We start from the raw sequence: 17,910 nt of genomic DNA, 5'->3' as shown, positions 1-17,910 counted from the left end.
CATTAATTGTTCGTGATATTGAAAAATGAAATGAAATCTTTTGATTTAACGTCCCCCACGATTACGCTCGTTAGGGTAACGGAGACGGATGATTAAAGCAAGTGAATGATGGGAGAATTGGTAGAATAAGAATGTGGGAGGAAACGGAAGCACCCAAAAAACATGGACACGATGTTGTCCATCACATACTTGGCCGGAGATCGAACCAGAGATCCCATGCACCAAAGATAAGCGCTCTACCACTGACGTGATTCATCTTCTGTAATTCTGGAGTGCACGCTGCGTTTTGTTGTTCCTACTTAAATCTGACTACACTCACAAACTTCTTAAATATTGAAATTCTTAAACATTTTCATCAGTTGCTAAACCAAAACTGGCAAAACCATCATCGTTTGATTCAGAAATCTGGGAGTAAGGAGGCACCAAGAAATCTCTCCACTTCTTTCAAAGAATTTAATGTACAGTCATAATGGAAGCAACAAACATTCTAATTTATCTGTCTAATTATTTTCACTAGAACTCTTAAGAAGACAACTTTCCAAACGTCAGCTTTTGTAGGATTCAAGTGTAAACAGACACATGAACATACTTGTCTGCCTGAAGATAGAACTGCGCTTAATGTAAAACTTGTTCTTCCAGGAAACTGAGAGACCCAAAATGTTGAAAGAGTAGAGAAGTGAATTACTTTGGATATCCATAATGTTCAAAAACTGACTACAGAAAGTTGCTGTATTTTAAGTATCTTCTAATAATTCTTATTTTGTGTCTCTAGATATATAACTCGTACTCTAATTCTACCTGTGTGTTTTGATTTGTTTTATCATCTCTTCCCTTTATTTTCCGAAGATGGAAGTAAATTTTTCATCAGAACATACGGACTTTTATTCTATTCCGATTATTAAGTTTCAATACGGTAACTTTTATAATATGCTCAAATATGTTGGATTAATACAATATTTAATGGTATAATATATATACTTGTAAATAAAATACACATTTTCATAATTTTTTAAGAAAAAAACTACAATGTATGGTAGGTTTTTTGTAGAGTTTTTCGTGAGTAGTACAAACACCCACCCAACATTTTAAACGTTCCGGCACGAAAAAAGTTTTAAGAAACACTAATAGGTGAACAAATAACTCTTCCTTAACGGTAAAATTCCACTACATTGTTGTTTATATATATATATATATATTCACCTGACTGTATTTGTGATAACTTTCTCTCCAGTACATAAACATTTCACACTATCGACTTTAATTACTCTAAGTCAATTATATCTGACATGAAAAGTCACTAACCCTTTTGCAAGCAGGCTAGGTTGTTCTTTCAGCTTCAGAGATCTCTCTCCCGTAGTTATTGCGTGCACTTCGCTCTCCATTTTCTCAGCTATATTCATACATTGATTCATTAGTTTCTCGACTACGCTTCGTATATATAATACCTCCTGAGCAGAATTTAACAGTTCAGGGGTTAGGAACTTTCCTTCATTGAATTTCGACACCTGTAAATATTAAAAGACCAAATTAGCCATTCATAATATCCTCTCATATAAAGTAAATTTAAAAGCTGCAGCAATTAATAATACACTTTAGTAACATCCAATAAACAGTAGTAGTTGAAAGCAAGTGCAGAAGAGCACTATTAAATTATATTCACATATAACGTACCTGTACGATCTTAGTCTTTACGTGTAAAATGGATAACATTTTTTTTTTTCCTAATTTGAATTATTGGTATCATCGGAAAAAGTCGATAAAAAAAGAAGTTAGGAATAAAGGGGAAAAAAATTAAAAAAAAAAAACACTAAACAAGACTTGTTGACGTAGTAAATGCTATACACTGTTCATTTGTGAGAGAGTTTTTCCTTGTATGTTGTTTTTATTTATTTGTTATACGTCAATCCATTACTTCGGAAATCTTGGCGCACAAACCAAATATGTTCAGCTAATTTTTATCCAAAGTCCCAAGATCAAAATTTAATGTTACATTATTACACTTAATGGAAAGACTAAAAATCTTGCCTTTCTGTATGAAATGAGAGTTTCTAATCACTTTTTATCGTGGCTTAATGTAAAATGATATCCACTTTCTCAGATATATTAAAAAATTTGAAGGGAAACAATTTTCAGTCAGCAAGAACTCTCATTAAAAATGGCTTCTTATCATTGATTAATATACCAAGATATTCCAAGTAAATGACACGCGCATGATGAATGAAATGTTCACTGCCCATAAGGAAAACCTACTTTGCCACCACACAAAACAAATGAATAACGCAAAGGGTTTATTTCGTAGAAGTTGTTTAGAGGTTTAAAATTTATATGTAAACAGTACGAGGCACTTACATAATAGTTATGATTAGGGCTCGGAAGTTGAAGACTTAAAAACTGGAAAAAAGGATGTGGAAATTAGAATTACATATTTAATGAATATAATGCTCAAGAAATACAAGCTTCTGGTAGTATACAATATACAGTTGAAAGAAATTTTATCAGTGAAATGCTTTGCTTTGTGGTTCAATTTGCATTTTTGTTACATTGTTTCTGTTGTCCAAGTTAAATCCTATATTTTGAACACTTTTGGAGGACAACTAGAAGCCGGACACTTCTGGAGAAGGCCAGGACACCACATGGCCAGTAACACTCCGAAATTATAATTGATCTGTGTATCAGCTGACCAATAATAATAATAATAATAATGATAATAATAATAATAATAATAAATTAATATTTAATGTTTTAAATTGTAGGTACAGAACAAAATTACCTCCCCGCCGGACACGAATTTGGCAACCTTGATTAGCAAGACGTATGAAAATAAATTTTAATTAGGCCTTTTCCAGGAGCGGCTCAAGGCAAAATTTTCACCTGGGCAATGAGATTTGTTGCTCCTTTCCTAGTCCTAACATATGTTTTATATTTTATTACAATGATTTTAACAATTTAGAAGCCATTTTACAGAAGGAAACAGGGTAGGTTCTAATGCGATTCTGAGTTGCAATACAGTTTCAAGTACTCAGTGACGTATTTAAAATTTTGTTTTGGGGGTATATGCACTACACAGGTCTCAAAATCTCCATTTGCAGATGCGAGAAAATGATTTTTAAAAAAAAGTAATTCGCGGAGGGCTTCAGCCTAATAGTCCCCCTAAATACACCACTCCGAACAGCTGATACGGTCTGCGCGAAGTTCCCGCCATTCAGCTCTAAACATACAACACATACTATAGTGCTACGAAATTCCCCTTTTTTCTGCGGTGGAAAAAGATCAGCAACTGTTCAGAAAAAGTACAAAACTTAAATTTTTTTGTTCCTTCACACCTGACGAGGGCTCCCAGGCAACCGCCCACTCTTGGGGCGTTCTGGTCTTCCGTACAAGACATTATATAAATTCAAACACAAGTTGATGCAAAAAAGGGAATTTTACTAGGCTTAATTTTAGTTATGTTAACGGTCTGTCCTTCTTCCACAAACTGAAGCCCAAACTAAAATAAGAAAACTTCCCCACCCTCATCCCTGTGCTGGAGGACATTGGTATGTCTCCTTATCTGACTTGTGATTGTTGCAGATCTGGTCTTATCAGTCCAGTCGTTGAAGAATGTCTTATCTTTTGAATTTTCTTTACTAAAGAAAAGATGTTTAAGAGGTGATGATGATTCGAGTTAATGGCCAGTAAATTTATCATCGAAAGATGAAGTGCCAAAAAAGACGTTAAGACCTATAAAAAGCTTTTAAAAACACCAACAAAACAAAACAAAACAAAATAAAACAAAACCGTCGAAAAAGGCAAAACAGGACAAATAAAATCCACCATCAATAACTCAAAATGAACATTTATTATGTTAAGCCTCGTCCTCGGGCACTTGTAAAAAAAGGTGATTTTTCCCCTCAACTTCCGGGCCCTAGTTATGATCCAAATAACTAAGTAACTGGACGAACTAAACAGGTATCTTTAAACTCCTGTGGTAACATCTAGTCTGTCAAAGTATAGAGAGAAGTTAACCGTCTGTATATAAATAACGGTCGACACGTTTAAAGTAGTATGATGACAGAATAGGTGTTGTGACGGAAGTACAGGTGATTAGATTGAAATCTGAGCAGGTGTTAAGAGCAAATAAAACAATACAGAGAGGAAGTCACAGTATCTTCTCTCCTATACTTTGATGAGACAATTACCTCGAAAGCTCTAAAGTTCGTATTTCTATGAAAATATCAGTTTAGGTTGATGATAAAATGTGGCACGTCAGATAAGCGATATATGAATTTTCTTGATATATCTTTGTAATTTCTAAACTTGTATGTAATAACGCTTTTCATACCTTGTAAACATCAAGGAGATATTGACATACTCTGCAATGCCTCTAGATTAACAGTGCTGCCAACCTGATAGTAATTTACATATTTCCAAATGACATTACGTCCAGTCATATTACAAATCATTACATATTTCAAATCCACATGTTACATGAAAACTTACATACCACACTTATTACCTACTGTTACAAAATAAGGACGCTACATCATCACAATCACTGAAAAAAACACCAAACTTTGTAGTCTTCTACAATAGTAATAACGCTAATGAGAAGAAAGGTCAATGCAGATTCGAAGTACCTTAGTGGTGAACACTATGATCATTGTATGACGTATTTTGTTTAAATGGAAGCAAAATTAAAATAACTGAAAATTTGACCTTTTTCAAAAGGTTTTCGAAAAACTGCTTAGATAAGTACCATATCCAATTGTATACATATTTTTCAATATATGTGAAGATTACAACGCCGTTTACAGCAATTATATATATATATATATACGAGGTGCACACTAAAAGTACAGGGCTCATAGTGGTCTGGTCTCTTGTAAATAGTTGAAAAGTGACCAGAATCTCATCATGCCCCTTTTTTCCTTTGTCAATTTCTCCATCACCTCTCTCTTTGTTGTTTGTTTTACCTTTTCTTCTTTACTTCTTTTAGAGCTTCCTTCTTTCTAAGTGTGCTTTGTAGTTACGGTAAGCATACTTAGCACATGTAAGAAGCTTCTGAGTAAGTGGAACCAGTTCTGGCCTATTTCCGAATTTCTTCATCCCAGACATTATACTTAACTTAGCATTGAGAGTTCTCAAAGCCATGAAATATTCAAATTCATCACTTACTCTTAAGAAGAACATACAAGAAGCGTAACACAAGACGAGAATGATGAACCACACAAACACACACACACACAACGCTGAATTGAGTTGATTTTGAGTTTAACGTCTCGTTCAGCAGCGAGGTTATTGCAATCCAAACCACATAAGCTCCCACGGAAATCGAACCCGGGTCTTCCACGCCAAAGGCGCGTGCGCTAACCGCTTAGCTACGAAAGAGCTCACACACAACGTTGAGCGAAACGTTAACTGTTACGAGAAAAAACTAAAAGACTATGATAGAAGAAAGAATAGACACAGAAGGGTTCTCAATCCCACCTTGAGAGCTTAAGCATCCACCAACCATTCACTGTGCTTTAGAAAGAATAAAAGCTGAAGTGAGAAAAAGATGACCGTTTCACATGTAGCAGCAAATGCTGAAGCTTTCAGAAGAGTAATGAGTAACAAGTTTCTTCCTTTTTCCATTTATATTTATAATATTTTTCTTAGAAAACTGCCAATGCAAAACATAAATCACACGAAAAAGTCACCTTACCTCCCAAAAAGTAACTTTTAGTGGCAAATTTGAAAAAAAAGTAACTTTTAGTGACCAACTTGAAAAAAAGTAACTTTTAGTTTAAAAAGTGACTCGCTATGAGCCCTAAAAGTATGTGAAGTTTCGTTGTAAAGTTCACATTTTTTGTCATTTCAGAAAAGTAATTGTGGCGTTGGAGTCCTTCATCCTTCATCTCTAAGCAGTGCAGATTTTGTTTATTAAGTGGCAACAGTTGTCAGGTCTGAACGAGCAAGACGTGTTTCTAATACTGCCCGGGGACATGGAATTTTCGGCTGAAGAGAAACAGGTAATTGTGAAATTCCTCACCGCAGCTGGACGTTGTGCAGCCGATATTCATCGCCAATTGGAGGGTGTGTGTGGTCATGGTGCTCTTGCAGAAAACACTGTTAGTAAGTAGCTCCGTGAATTCAAAGCAGGGCGAGCGTTGTGAAAGCTGAAAGGAGGTCTGGATGTCCAAAACAGCATCAATTGACGCCAACATTACAAGTGTTGAAAATTTCATCATGGAAGATAGGTGTATCAGCATGCAGGAGATTTGTGATACACTGGAGCCAACAATGGGAACGGTAAAACGAATAATTAGAAATGACCTGGGTCTAAGGAAAATTTTTTCTCGTTAGGTTCCACGAATGCTCACTGACAATCAAAAAGAGGCAAAAAAATCGATGAAATGTTGCAAATTTGACACACTTCAGAAGACAGGGACGCAGTTTCTTGGAAAGTGTTGTGACAATGAATGGATCAGATTTCATTATTCAACCCAAAAACAAAAAGGCAGTCCATGCAGTAGAAACACAAAGATTCACCACCCACCAAAATATTTGGTCCAACATATATTAAGCCCTCTCCCCCTTCTTCAAAAGAAAAACTATAGTACATATTCTTGTCACTTTACCCTTCCTCAATAATCGTCTGTCCGTAGAATCTGGGAGGGTAAGCCAATAGGTGTAAGTTTATAAATAATAAAGTTATATCAGAAGTATTGAGTTTGGTGGATTACTTACTACAATTTAATTCCTGAATGCAGAAGCTCCAACCTAAAATAATACAGGTATACTATAACTTCTTAAGACGAAGGCGTGGTTGATGGAGAGATGCTAGTGATTAGAAATTTAAATTGAAATAAAATCTTGAAGTTCAGCGTTATGGGTTAAAAGAGAAAACTCATTTTGATTCGGGTAAGGATTGTTGGATGCTACAATATTCCCACAAAATTTAAATTTTTAGGGAGTTCCTTTGATGAAATCTTACTTATAGTGAGTAGTGTTGCTACAAATTTAGTTTCAGGAAATTAATACTGATCACAACGCAAAAAAAGTAGACTAGGGATCAATTTTCAGCGTATACTACATACTGTGTAAATATAAAGTAAGTACATACTAGGCTATAAAAATATTACGTGGATATACGCAGTATAACCTCGATTATACGTATGTCTTGAAGGTTAAGACATGTTCCTTTTGTATGGAGAAAGATAGATCACTTTCTTATCAGATTAAGAGCGATGGATTGAGGGTTATCTCCCACTGAGGAAAATTCCCTAGCAAATCGGAGTCTTTTAATACCTCCAACGTTGACGCCAGAGAGTTTAAAGTTAAGTTCACATCCTCCTTTTGGAACCAGAAGGCGTCCTGTCAACGTAAGGTATCGAATCTCACGGTATGACCACAACCATGCAGAGTTCAACTCATGATCTGGATACTCCTTGAAATCAAGTTGAGATTACAATCTCAGTCCTTCCTATGTCATATTTGGCCTAAGATACAATTTGCACTAGCGGAATCAATTACTTGTGCAACCGTCCCATTTAGGAGTTTGACGAAACCTCTCGTTCTCCGGTAGTATCTTCACATTTGCCTCACCTTACTTTTATGAGACAGAAAGACAATGCCGTTGTACCCCCATTACATTTAACTTAATAAATAAATAAATAAATAAATAAAAATAAAAAAAAATAAAATGAAATCCCTTGCAAATACTCCGAGCACAAAACGGACCAACTGAAAATGTAGGGCTGGTATTAGAGGAAGGTAACCTCATTGGTGACCAAAAAAAAAAAAAAGCGTGAGTAGACACTCTTATTACTCTGTAGCGGTAACCATATCTACGTTGTACTAAGCAGACTGGAAAGATTACCAGCATACTTACCAAGTGATCCCAATCCTTAAACGGCCGGGCTTTTATAATTTCTTCAACTCTTTTCTTTGAACACTTTGGCATCGCTAGTAATTCATTAGTAGTTGCTGTAGCGAAGAATTCAAAAACACTCTCTTTTTCTTCTGGTACCATTTCAGGAATGTATTCATCATCTGAACCACTTCATTTGCGAAGAAAGAAAAAGAAAGAAAAGCTTTCAGGTGACATGCTAAAATTGAATAAATGATAAATTCTCTCTCGAAGTCATAAAACCATCTATTATACTAATAAGAGGGTACGGTTTCATGGTAAACCTTTAAAATCTTCCTTCTTTTTCAGTTTTTCAAAACGAAGTGTTTGGAGAAAACATGTAAATCCCCCATTATAAATATATGTACAAAACCGGAGTATTAATAGCTTGTTATGCAGAGCTATTAAATCGGAGTTATAATTATTTATGCTAATTCATATGTGAGGCGCTGTTTTAAAGAATCACAAATTCAGTTTTTATTAAATTTCAGCTTTGACTTTGTTTGTCAAAAGATTTAACGATTAATCTCTCTGCTGTTTAGCTGTCTCGCGAATAATGGCAAAAATACTGAAAAATCTGTGCCCTCATCGAGAAACAATCCGGGACAACGCACACAAAAGGCACTCAGGATAAGCATTCGGTCTGTTTGCTGAAATTTAGCATCCCTTTCCAGCAACACGGGTATATCAGACGTGGACCTATAGTTTAAGGTGAGATCCGAACCATCGTAATGCATTCAAATTTCAAGGCTCTCTCACTGGAAATCGAACCTGAGACCATGCACCACTATATGAAAATTTCAATACTAGCTATTTAATACGAGACGCAACAGGATAGGTATCACAGAGGTGAATTTACAATTTATTTGAATACTAACTACTTTTCTGACATCTGTAGGTAATTCACTAAATTATTATTATTTCCAGAAAGAGATAGATACACATTTCCGTAAAATTTACTTTTCATGCCTTGTAACTCTGAATCAACATTTCGTATCCAAAACGAAGAAATCTTCATTGAAGTCCTGTGTAGGGTCATACTCCTTTATTCTCATAAATGTTTCTATTTCCAACCATTTATGATATGTAATATTCACAATCAAGAGAAGTACTCTGTTGTGTATGAGATCTTCGAAAACAGAAAATGCATAAATGTAAAAATTATTACTTGTTCTATATGCTTACAGTTCAATATTACCAAATACAAACAAGTTATTACTTTCAATAATAGAACTTCTGATATTCCAACAGGGTTTTATTTTATTCGAACTAATGAGCGAAATTTTGAACATTTTATTACAATTTTAAAAATGAAGAAATAAAGAATAAGAACAAGAAGAAACGGTCAATATTAAAAATTTGAATTAAAATGGAAGTTGTAACAACATTTGAATGTTACATATTGAAAAATAAAATTATAACAATGTGAGAAAATTAGAGCAAAATCTATTACAGAACAATTCTCTAACTTAGTACAGTTCTGGTGATAAAAGCAGTCAGACGCTTGCGAAACGTTAGCTCGAATAAAACAAAACATGGATGAAATATCAAGTCTTACGTATGAAATTACATCATCTTCGTCAAAATAGTGTGGAATATATAAGTTTTTACCTATCATAAACCCTTCCTCGTTTGTAAGCGGATTCTTCTTCACTATCACTTTCATCGGAAGCATATCGAGCTATCTTCCGTTTAACTGTAAAAGAGATGGGAAAAACTATATTGCTACACACTTAGTGGAACTTATATTACACGATGAACTACAAATGAGAATAATTATTATTATTACTTTCGGGAACATCCAATATTACTACATCCTACCTCACTACTCTCACTTAATTTTCCACATTTTGGGGGGATTTCGATGGACCAGTTCTCATAATGTATGTATGAAAGTGGAGGAGCTTTAATTCATTAATTTACAGCGGCCGCAAAACCTTTTCCCATTTCGGAAGTGGTGAGTATGGCGTACACAAAATTCATTCTGTAGAAAATCAAATATGGGATAGTTTTATGTAAGGAGATCCGAAGACAAAACGAAGTTCGAAATTAGTTTTTTTTTTTTATTATTATTATTATTATTATTATTATTAATGGGATTCTTTTGCACGACTGAATTATTTGCTGACAAGGTTGAGAGACTGTACCCGCTTGGGAAAGGCTAGCGAGATCCTGGGGTAGTCGTTGAAAGGACGATATCATGGAACAGGATTCTCGGAATAGCCAGGGCATGGGGTAAGAAGCATCTGATGAGGTGAGGATGGTAGCTATTGAAGTGGAAGTATTACATATTGTTGGCAGGTTTGATGTGTATGTCAGTTTCGATACGTCCATTTTCAACTTTGACATCAATAAAGATGATTGTATCGTTGAAAAAAGGCCACGTGAATTTAACCGGGTACTCGCTTAGGAACTGTAGGAATACTTCCAGTGTTGGATAGCCGTGGGTCCATTTTAGAAAATGTCGCCTATGAATAGAAACCAGACAAAGTTTAAGTGATAATAAGCGGAGTATTTGTTACTACAGGCGTCTTATGAATAGGAAGAAGTATAAGGGGACAACCACATAATCACTTAATTAATGTGAACGTCAAACTTAGAGAATGACCATTCTGATACTGACGTATACATCAAATCCACCAGCAGTATAAAATACCTCATTTCATGTGCTTATTCTCAAGTGTCCCCCTACTCTATGGCTTGACAATTCGGGAAACCTGTATCTGTTCCCGCAAAAACTATCTCAAGGTCCTCTCGTCAGCACTCTACACCTAAAATACTCCTTAACTTTATAAGCAAAAAATACAATCGTGCAAAACACCACCAAACGAAACAACACTTTACAATCCTCTACCCCGAATTTCTTTACTCCTAGCCTCCATTATCTACAAAAATCTAACATATTTTGCTTGTCGTATATCACCACCTCACGTAAAACGAAAAACGCTGTCTTGACCTGCTTAAAAGAGCTTACTGATCCCCAATCGCCCCACACTCATTATGATAACTGGTCCATGAAACACCCACACCTCCACCGAAGAAATGCCAGACATGTGCAAGCAAAATGGCACCCTCTACTCGATGCAGAATATTGCTCTTAAATGCACCTACTGTCTAGTCTTCTATATTTGATTTCTCTTTCATGATAATCTACCCTTTTACCACAGACTCATGATGAAAAAAGAAAAAAAAAATCTCGTATATGCCACCAATAGCAAGTGACACGTCCATCATATGAAACTGAAAGCATGTTTGATAAAGCTGTATATATAAGGTTTTCCCACAAATAATGCGTCATATATTTTCTGATCCGGCTATCGGTCGCAGAGCATTCCTGCCAGATGGAATGTTTGGTGGGACTTTGGAAACGCAGGGCTCTGCGCGGCAGTTGGCTCCAAGTCGAGTGGCTGATTGTGAAAAACTTGTGCCGTGTTGTGAAGATGACACTAGTTTATGACGAGACGTGGATCTTTGAGTATGACCCTGCAACAAAAAGTCAGAGCGCTGAATGGCAGTCTCCTCGCTCAAAAAACAAAAAGCACGGACAAGCAAACAGAAAATCTACGCCATGCTTTTTTTTTATTATTATTAAATGCTAAAGGAATGGTCTATTCTGAGTTTGTATTACCTGGGTAGACAGTCAACGCCAAATTTTACGTGGAAGTCCTCAACAGACGAAACAAAGAATCAACCGCGTCAGAAGTTAGATCAAGGATTCGTGGCAGCTTCAATACACCACCTTTGTAGTGCGCGACTACCTGATCCGGATTGGGGCTACAGTGGTTCCGCAACAGCCCTATAGTCCAAATCTGGCCTCACCAGGTTTCGTTTTGCTTCTAAAACCCTGTTTTGTGTTAAAAACCTGTAAGAACATCATTTGGATACCACAGACATCAAAACAACTTCAACGGAACTTTTTAAAGGACACTTCCGTTGAGAACTTCCAGGGGATATACCACACACGGAATTCTCACTGGTTAAAATGTATTGACGCATGAAAGTCATACGTTGAAGATTTTTAAATGATTGTGCCAATTTGATCAATAATAATAATAATAATAATAATAATAATAATAATAATAATAATAATAATAATAATAATAATAATAATAATAATAATAATAATAATAACTGACACGGGATAAACTTTGCACACACCTAGTAAATGCTGCTACGTGTTACTGTGAGCAGTATTTTGCGTTCTTTCTTCTGCACTTTTCAAACAGAATTAGTTCTCGAAGTTCTGCACAAAATTCGAACGTTTCGTATGGGCATTTTAGGGAAGCACCCATGATCGCCGAGGGAACCTTAGGATCTGGATATCTATACTTGAATACTTAACAATGAAAAACACACACCTGAACTGATTCCCCAAAGTTATATACAAATCGGTGCCGCTGAAGCATTCCCAGCCCTTTTTCTTGAATTCTGTCAAACATCTACAAATACTTAAACATATTCAATTATTTTAGATGGGAAATCATAACACAAAATTCCATGTTTCTAACCTTAAGGAATTCCGGATATGGACATCTTATAATAATTGCAACTCCCATCTCCCCCCCCCCCTTAACTTCTTATCTTCTAGTTTAATATAAAAAAAGAGATGAAACACGTAATTAATTATTTTAAATGAAGGATCCAAGCACCAAATCTCACGTTTCTAACCTTAAGGGATTCCAAGATATGGATATATTATAATAATTTCAACCCCATCCTTCTTTCTTCTTACATCTATTCTTCCTTTCTAGGACGAAAGACAAAAAACGTTAAAACACGTGTTAAATTATCAACTTTCCCATTTGGCAAACATGAATTCCCTGACTTCTCTAAGTTTTCTAGATAAAGATTTGTAAACACCTAGCACTATATATAATATCAAAAATCTACTATAACTGTGAATGTACGTACCTGGTTTCTTCGCCTTTTTTTGACCACTACTGTTCCCAGGTTTATTACTGGTAGTCTTCATGACATTTTCATCTTTACACTCTTCTTTTACATCCTTATATTCTTCTTTTACATCCTTACACTCTTGTTTCCCATCCTTATGTTCTCCTTTCACATCCTTATACTCTTCAGGTTTATTTCCGTTCATTATTTTTACCTCTGTCTCTTCGATTACATCTGGACACTCTGAGCTGGCTTTTGACCCACTATTCGAGTCCTCAGTATTCTCTTCATTGCTCTTTTCAGCTGAATTTTCAACTTCTGCACTTAACGTCGCCATGGCCTGTTCTAATTTATACTTACACCTTATTAATATATCTTGCACTTCCTGAAAATAAATTTTTGAATCATAAAATAATATTTTTTTTTATAAAATAAACAAATAACCTATCAAAAGCTTGATATCGAATTTTTAACTTTATATATAGATACATGTTAAGAATATCTTGTAACTTAGTAAAACGACCAGAATATTACATTTAATTTGTGTATTTGGAAGATTAAATAGATGCAAATAACTCTGTCGCTTCTAACATCTTTTGATACAGAATATTTTGAAATGGTTTGACAATTCAAACAAATGTATGAAATATATTACAGAAATTCTTTATAAAAAAAAAAAAGTCAAAATCTGAACTTTTGAAGTTTCCTTTTGTTTGACGACACTAAAGTACAGATTTTCAAAGAAAGGTAATCAGATTTCTGTATAAAATTACATACACATCCATTTGCAATATGTGTATTGCTCATATGAACCGTGTTCTGTTTGATCGTGCAGTTTATTTTAGATCCGATTTCAAAGAAGATCGTCCCGCTATTCTGTACACATGGCTTTGGTACTTATAATAAAAGATTCTTGAATAGATTTACGACATGCCGTTAATTTCCATGAGAGTACGTTCAGTAGGTACTAGAATAAAGAAATCCAGAAGCGGCACGAACAAAAAACGTTCCTCACCTACCAACTCAAGTTCTACATCCAACTTTTGCCATCAAATTTCACACAACCACTTCCTATTCATTGTTCACTCCATCATCCAACCATTAAACCTAATAGCATTGTTGCTCCGCACATGTTATCTTAATACGCGAAATATTTTACTCAATCATGTCACGGGCACCAATGTAAAACTTCTAAATACACGCTACGAACTTCAAATGCCTACCATATAATTTCTAATCCAGCTAGTTCAGATTGTTCTAATCATGTACAAATGTACATAATAAAATAACTAATACATACATAATAAAATGTACATAGTAAAAGAATGATATGGACATCCTGACTTTTATTTCTCAAATGATCACAAAGGAGATAGATTCGCTAGCATCAACTTCTTTTAGACTTCTCGTAAGAACGTCTCTTTTCACGGGCAATATTCCTCCTTATGTGAGGAATTGCGCGATGTGATGGTATATTTGGAAATACATATGGCACAATGCCTGTTACTAAATTTCATTTCTTTCACATAATACCTATTTTCTTCTAGTTTACAAGAAAAAAAAATTAAAATAAGTTTCTCATTAAAATGAGCATCTATTACATAAATTGTACGTGAAATTTTTCATCTCTTCGAGAAAATGCCTTTTACCATTGTACAAAAAAGATTGTTATTTTTCAGTGGCTTTTAAAAAAAAAGTGTTTATATTTTACTGAATTTCATGTCCAGATTTATATCCTGGAACAAAACACAAAGGTATTTTCTTGAATCACATATAACACAAACACATCGAAATTCTCAACTAGTTCTTACTTATATTTAATCTTCCTTATATCTCATGAAATAAAAGACAATATACGTGGGGGACTTATGTACATAAAAATTCCTACCACTACAAAAGAATGAATATTAATAACCATGGAATTGCGGAAGAGTACACTAAAGCATCTATACGTTCCAATGTTGGCTGGAGTGCGACCGCAACACTATAGTTTTTACTCCAGTATGCTAAACGAGTAGAGTGCGCGCACCTTTTCTTTTAAACTTCTATTCACTCTCAAATGCGAATATGATTTTTCTTTTAATTTAATATATATATACAGGGTGTTAATGAACTATACCGACACTAATGAACTATAACTTTAAGATGTAATTCCTTACATCAAAATAAGAGAAAAGGTTCATATAGACCTATGGCGAAAAGTGCATAGTTTCAGAGCTAGGGCTGTCCAAAATCGCGAAAAAGCCAAATTTCAAGAGGTCCTATTTCGGATTTGAGAAACTGTGGATAGTGATCCTTATCAGCGTAAAGGAAGTCATACATACGCAGTCCAAAACTGCACATTTTATTAATGTTCAATGAGTGTAGATTATTCCCTGCAGGTTGAAATTCCCAGACATGCTATCAACCGAATTTTGAGATATGCTCTGACTTTAAGATTGGTCCAAAGCCGGCAAACGATACGTCCTGATAGCAGTGAACACGGAATCCTTTGGTGTGATGTCGGAAGTGTTAAGCATCGTCAGCAGCACGGTTTCTCGTACTCGGGAAAACGTATGCTGTGATGTTATCTTTCAGGCTTAAAAGTGAAGAAAACGTGAAATATACCCTGACGAAATACGTATCATCATACGTTATTCCGAACACAAAAAGACATAGAGCTGTTTGGTAGAGTGGATTAGAGGAAAAATTCATAAGAATCATGCATATTGTGACAAGAACATAAAATTTTGCACAGAGTCTACTAATATAGTAACAAATAAATTCTGACGTAGACCCCAAAAATCCGACGCCAATTTCCTGGAATTCCAGGCGCTGGAACATCTGGACCACTTGAGAACGGTATGTTATCGCTGAAATAGACATTACGTGAAAACAGCTTGACCTACAGAGCCAAAGTAAGACTCAAATGCAAGAGAAATAACAAGCCTTTAATTTAAATTCTATATTGTCTCAATTGTACATCATCCAGGGCCGCACGAGGGGCCCAAAATTCATTGAAAAACAAGAAACCTATAGCGTTTGTTTATGGTTTTATCTATCTCGAAGCTTTGGTTTAACAGATATCGCAATAACACTCTTGTAAATCGTTTAGCAAAATCTTAAGCTTTAAGTTGATATCCTTTTAGTGTATATGAGATCAATAGTCTCGGAGCTATGTGCATTTAAAGTGATGCGCTACACCGCTGGTTTCCGTTCATGTTAGTATTGAATAAACGCCTGCAGCCATCACACTTTACTTTATCAGTTTCTGAGCAAAAAATTTATGCAAAAGTGACCCACCCAGTGGTTGTATCTGACACCGAGGGAAGCATAACAAAGGCATGTAAGTGTTTCCTCCCAGTATACAGTTGCAAATGTTTAGGCAGCAGTGAGAAATTAAGCGCGGCTAGGTAGATGTTTGTAGAAAATTGCAGTGGCTGGCTAGGCTACAGTGACTCCCAGCTGAAAATATGGTTGTAATGATAGCAACTTTGCGCCGTAACTGAAGAAATCTATTTATATCTTACAAACGAGTTGTTGTCTTGAAAAATCAAATTATATTATATCATCGAGAAAGCTTTTTAATATTACATATGTGTGAAAGAAGCTTGAAGGTGGAACTTTAAATAACCAGTCAGTCTTTCTGCTGTTCATTGGGATGTATGCTGATATTCAGGTAATGTTGATAAAATTTTTGTTTAACAGAAACAGAGTTGAGAGAAGATTTATACATCACAGGAATCTTCGTTGTTTAATCTACCAGAATATATAAAAATTCCTACTCATCTACTGAATAACTTTCTCGCAATCTGTATGAGAAGGTCTAAAAATGTGGTTTATTTACATTGATACTGGCGTGATCCTAACAAGCGACAACATGTCCAACATTAGGTTGGATTAGGTTCTAGAAAGTGGAGGTTAAGCAACTAGGGGTACAACAGCGTTTGTGATGTGAGATACTGAATAACAGAAAACTTAGCTGTTGAATTTTTTGGATTACGGTCATTTTTTGAATAGAATTTTTTCTGAAAATAAAAAGGTGAATCCCGACATCTGCGGAATGCATTCGACTATTTACTTCCAGAGTTCTATTTTGTGGATATATGTCTGGTTAGGTTTGGTTATAACATCTAAAAAAAAAAAAGAAAAGAAAAAAAGAAAAAAGAAAGAAAAAAATTCTTTTTTCTTGGAATGAAAACTATTCTGAGGTTATTTTGTATGAAATTACTGCTATACTTTTTATGGTAAAATATCTGACTGTAGATTTTTGAGATTATAAAATATAAAAACAGATTGGACAAAATATCACAGAAAACAGGCGGCAATGTGAAATTTTAATTTGTATGTAAATGTTTATATATTGGTTGAATATATAACAGTTAGAACTTATAATGCTACTATATATATTGCAGAAATGATATATTTTTAGATATTTATAAGAGGTAAACAACTACTGAACAAACAGTAACAGTTACGAAAATGTCGAAAAGAAGAAACTGTGAGATTGTTAAGATCCCAGCCGATTTCAGCCATTCTAATTCTGAAACCATAGACTGGAACATGTGTATTTTATGTCAGAACGATAAAGCTGAATCGTTGATCTGTCCTGCTAACAGCTCGCGCATGGACAAGGGAGGAGGCTATAAATCTTTGTGCAATGATCTTCTAGATTTTAAAGAAAAGATTGGACTTCCATCAAGCGTTCAACTTAATCTTCTCGACGATGGAAATGGAATAGAGGAGACGATGAGTAGAAAACATGCGAAATTTCACAAAACTTGCAGAAATAAGTTCGACGAAAGTAAGCTAGCGCGGGCTGTTGCTGCCAAACGAAAGCAAGAAGATAAAAACTCTCAAGCGGGACCACCTACTCGATTTTCATTCCGAGTTGGTGAAGTCTAATTCACTTGCTGTTGTTTCTTTAGTGTTGCGTGCCCGATGAATCAGTAAGGTATACATTGCTGAAACTCTTGGAAGAGATCAGTATAACAGTTTTAAACAGGAACGGTTGCAGCTGTGCAGTAAATCACTGTTTGAACCAATTAAACGAAACAACCTTGCTCTTCGTCGCAAGACAATGAAAAAACTTAATCCTGAACACAGTAAGCTATTGATATTAAAAATGACTATGCTCTCTTCAGTCGTCTCTTCATAGCATGTCAGAG

At 35.1% G+C, this 17,910-nt stretch overlaps 1 protein-coding gene across 5 annotated transcripts in view; it reads right to left on the bottom strand.

Moving 5' to 3' along the window:
* Etl1 (SWI/SNF-related, matrix-associated actin-dependent regulator of chromatin, subfamily a, containing DEAD/H box 1) overlaps positions 1 to 17,910 on the bottom strand; it is a 103,544-nt gene that overhangs the window by 38,169 nt on the left and 47,465 nt on the right. For all 5 annotated transcript variants that reach the window (XM_081759850.1, XM_081759847.1, XM_081759851.1 and 2 more), the window contains 4 exons: positions 12,782 to 13,148; positions 9,482 to 9,566; positions 7,853 to 8,021; positions 1,303 to 1,505 (listed from right to left, as the gene is read on the bottom strand). In XM_081759850.1, coding sequence (XP_081615976.1) covers positions 1,303 to 1,505; positions 7,853 to 8,021; positions 9,482 to 9,566; positions 12,782 to 13,148 — 824 coding nt within the window. The remainder of the gene's footprint in view (positions 1 to 1,302; positions 1,506 to 7,852; positions 8,022 to 9,481; positions 9,567 to 12,781; positions 13,149 to 17,910) is intronic.

This window comes from Thermobia domestica, chromosome 5, assembly GCF_964235325.1.
Source record: "Thermobia domestica chromosome 5, izTheDome1.hap1.1, whole genome shotgun sequence".
In the NCBI taxonomy this organism is placed as follows: domain Eukaryota; kingdom Metazoa; phylum Arthropoda; class Insecta; order Zygentoma; family Lepismatidae; genus Thermobia; species Thermobia domestica.
This window is presented reverse-complemented; position numbering and strand designations above follow the sequence as displayed.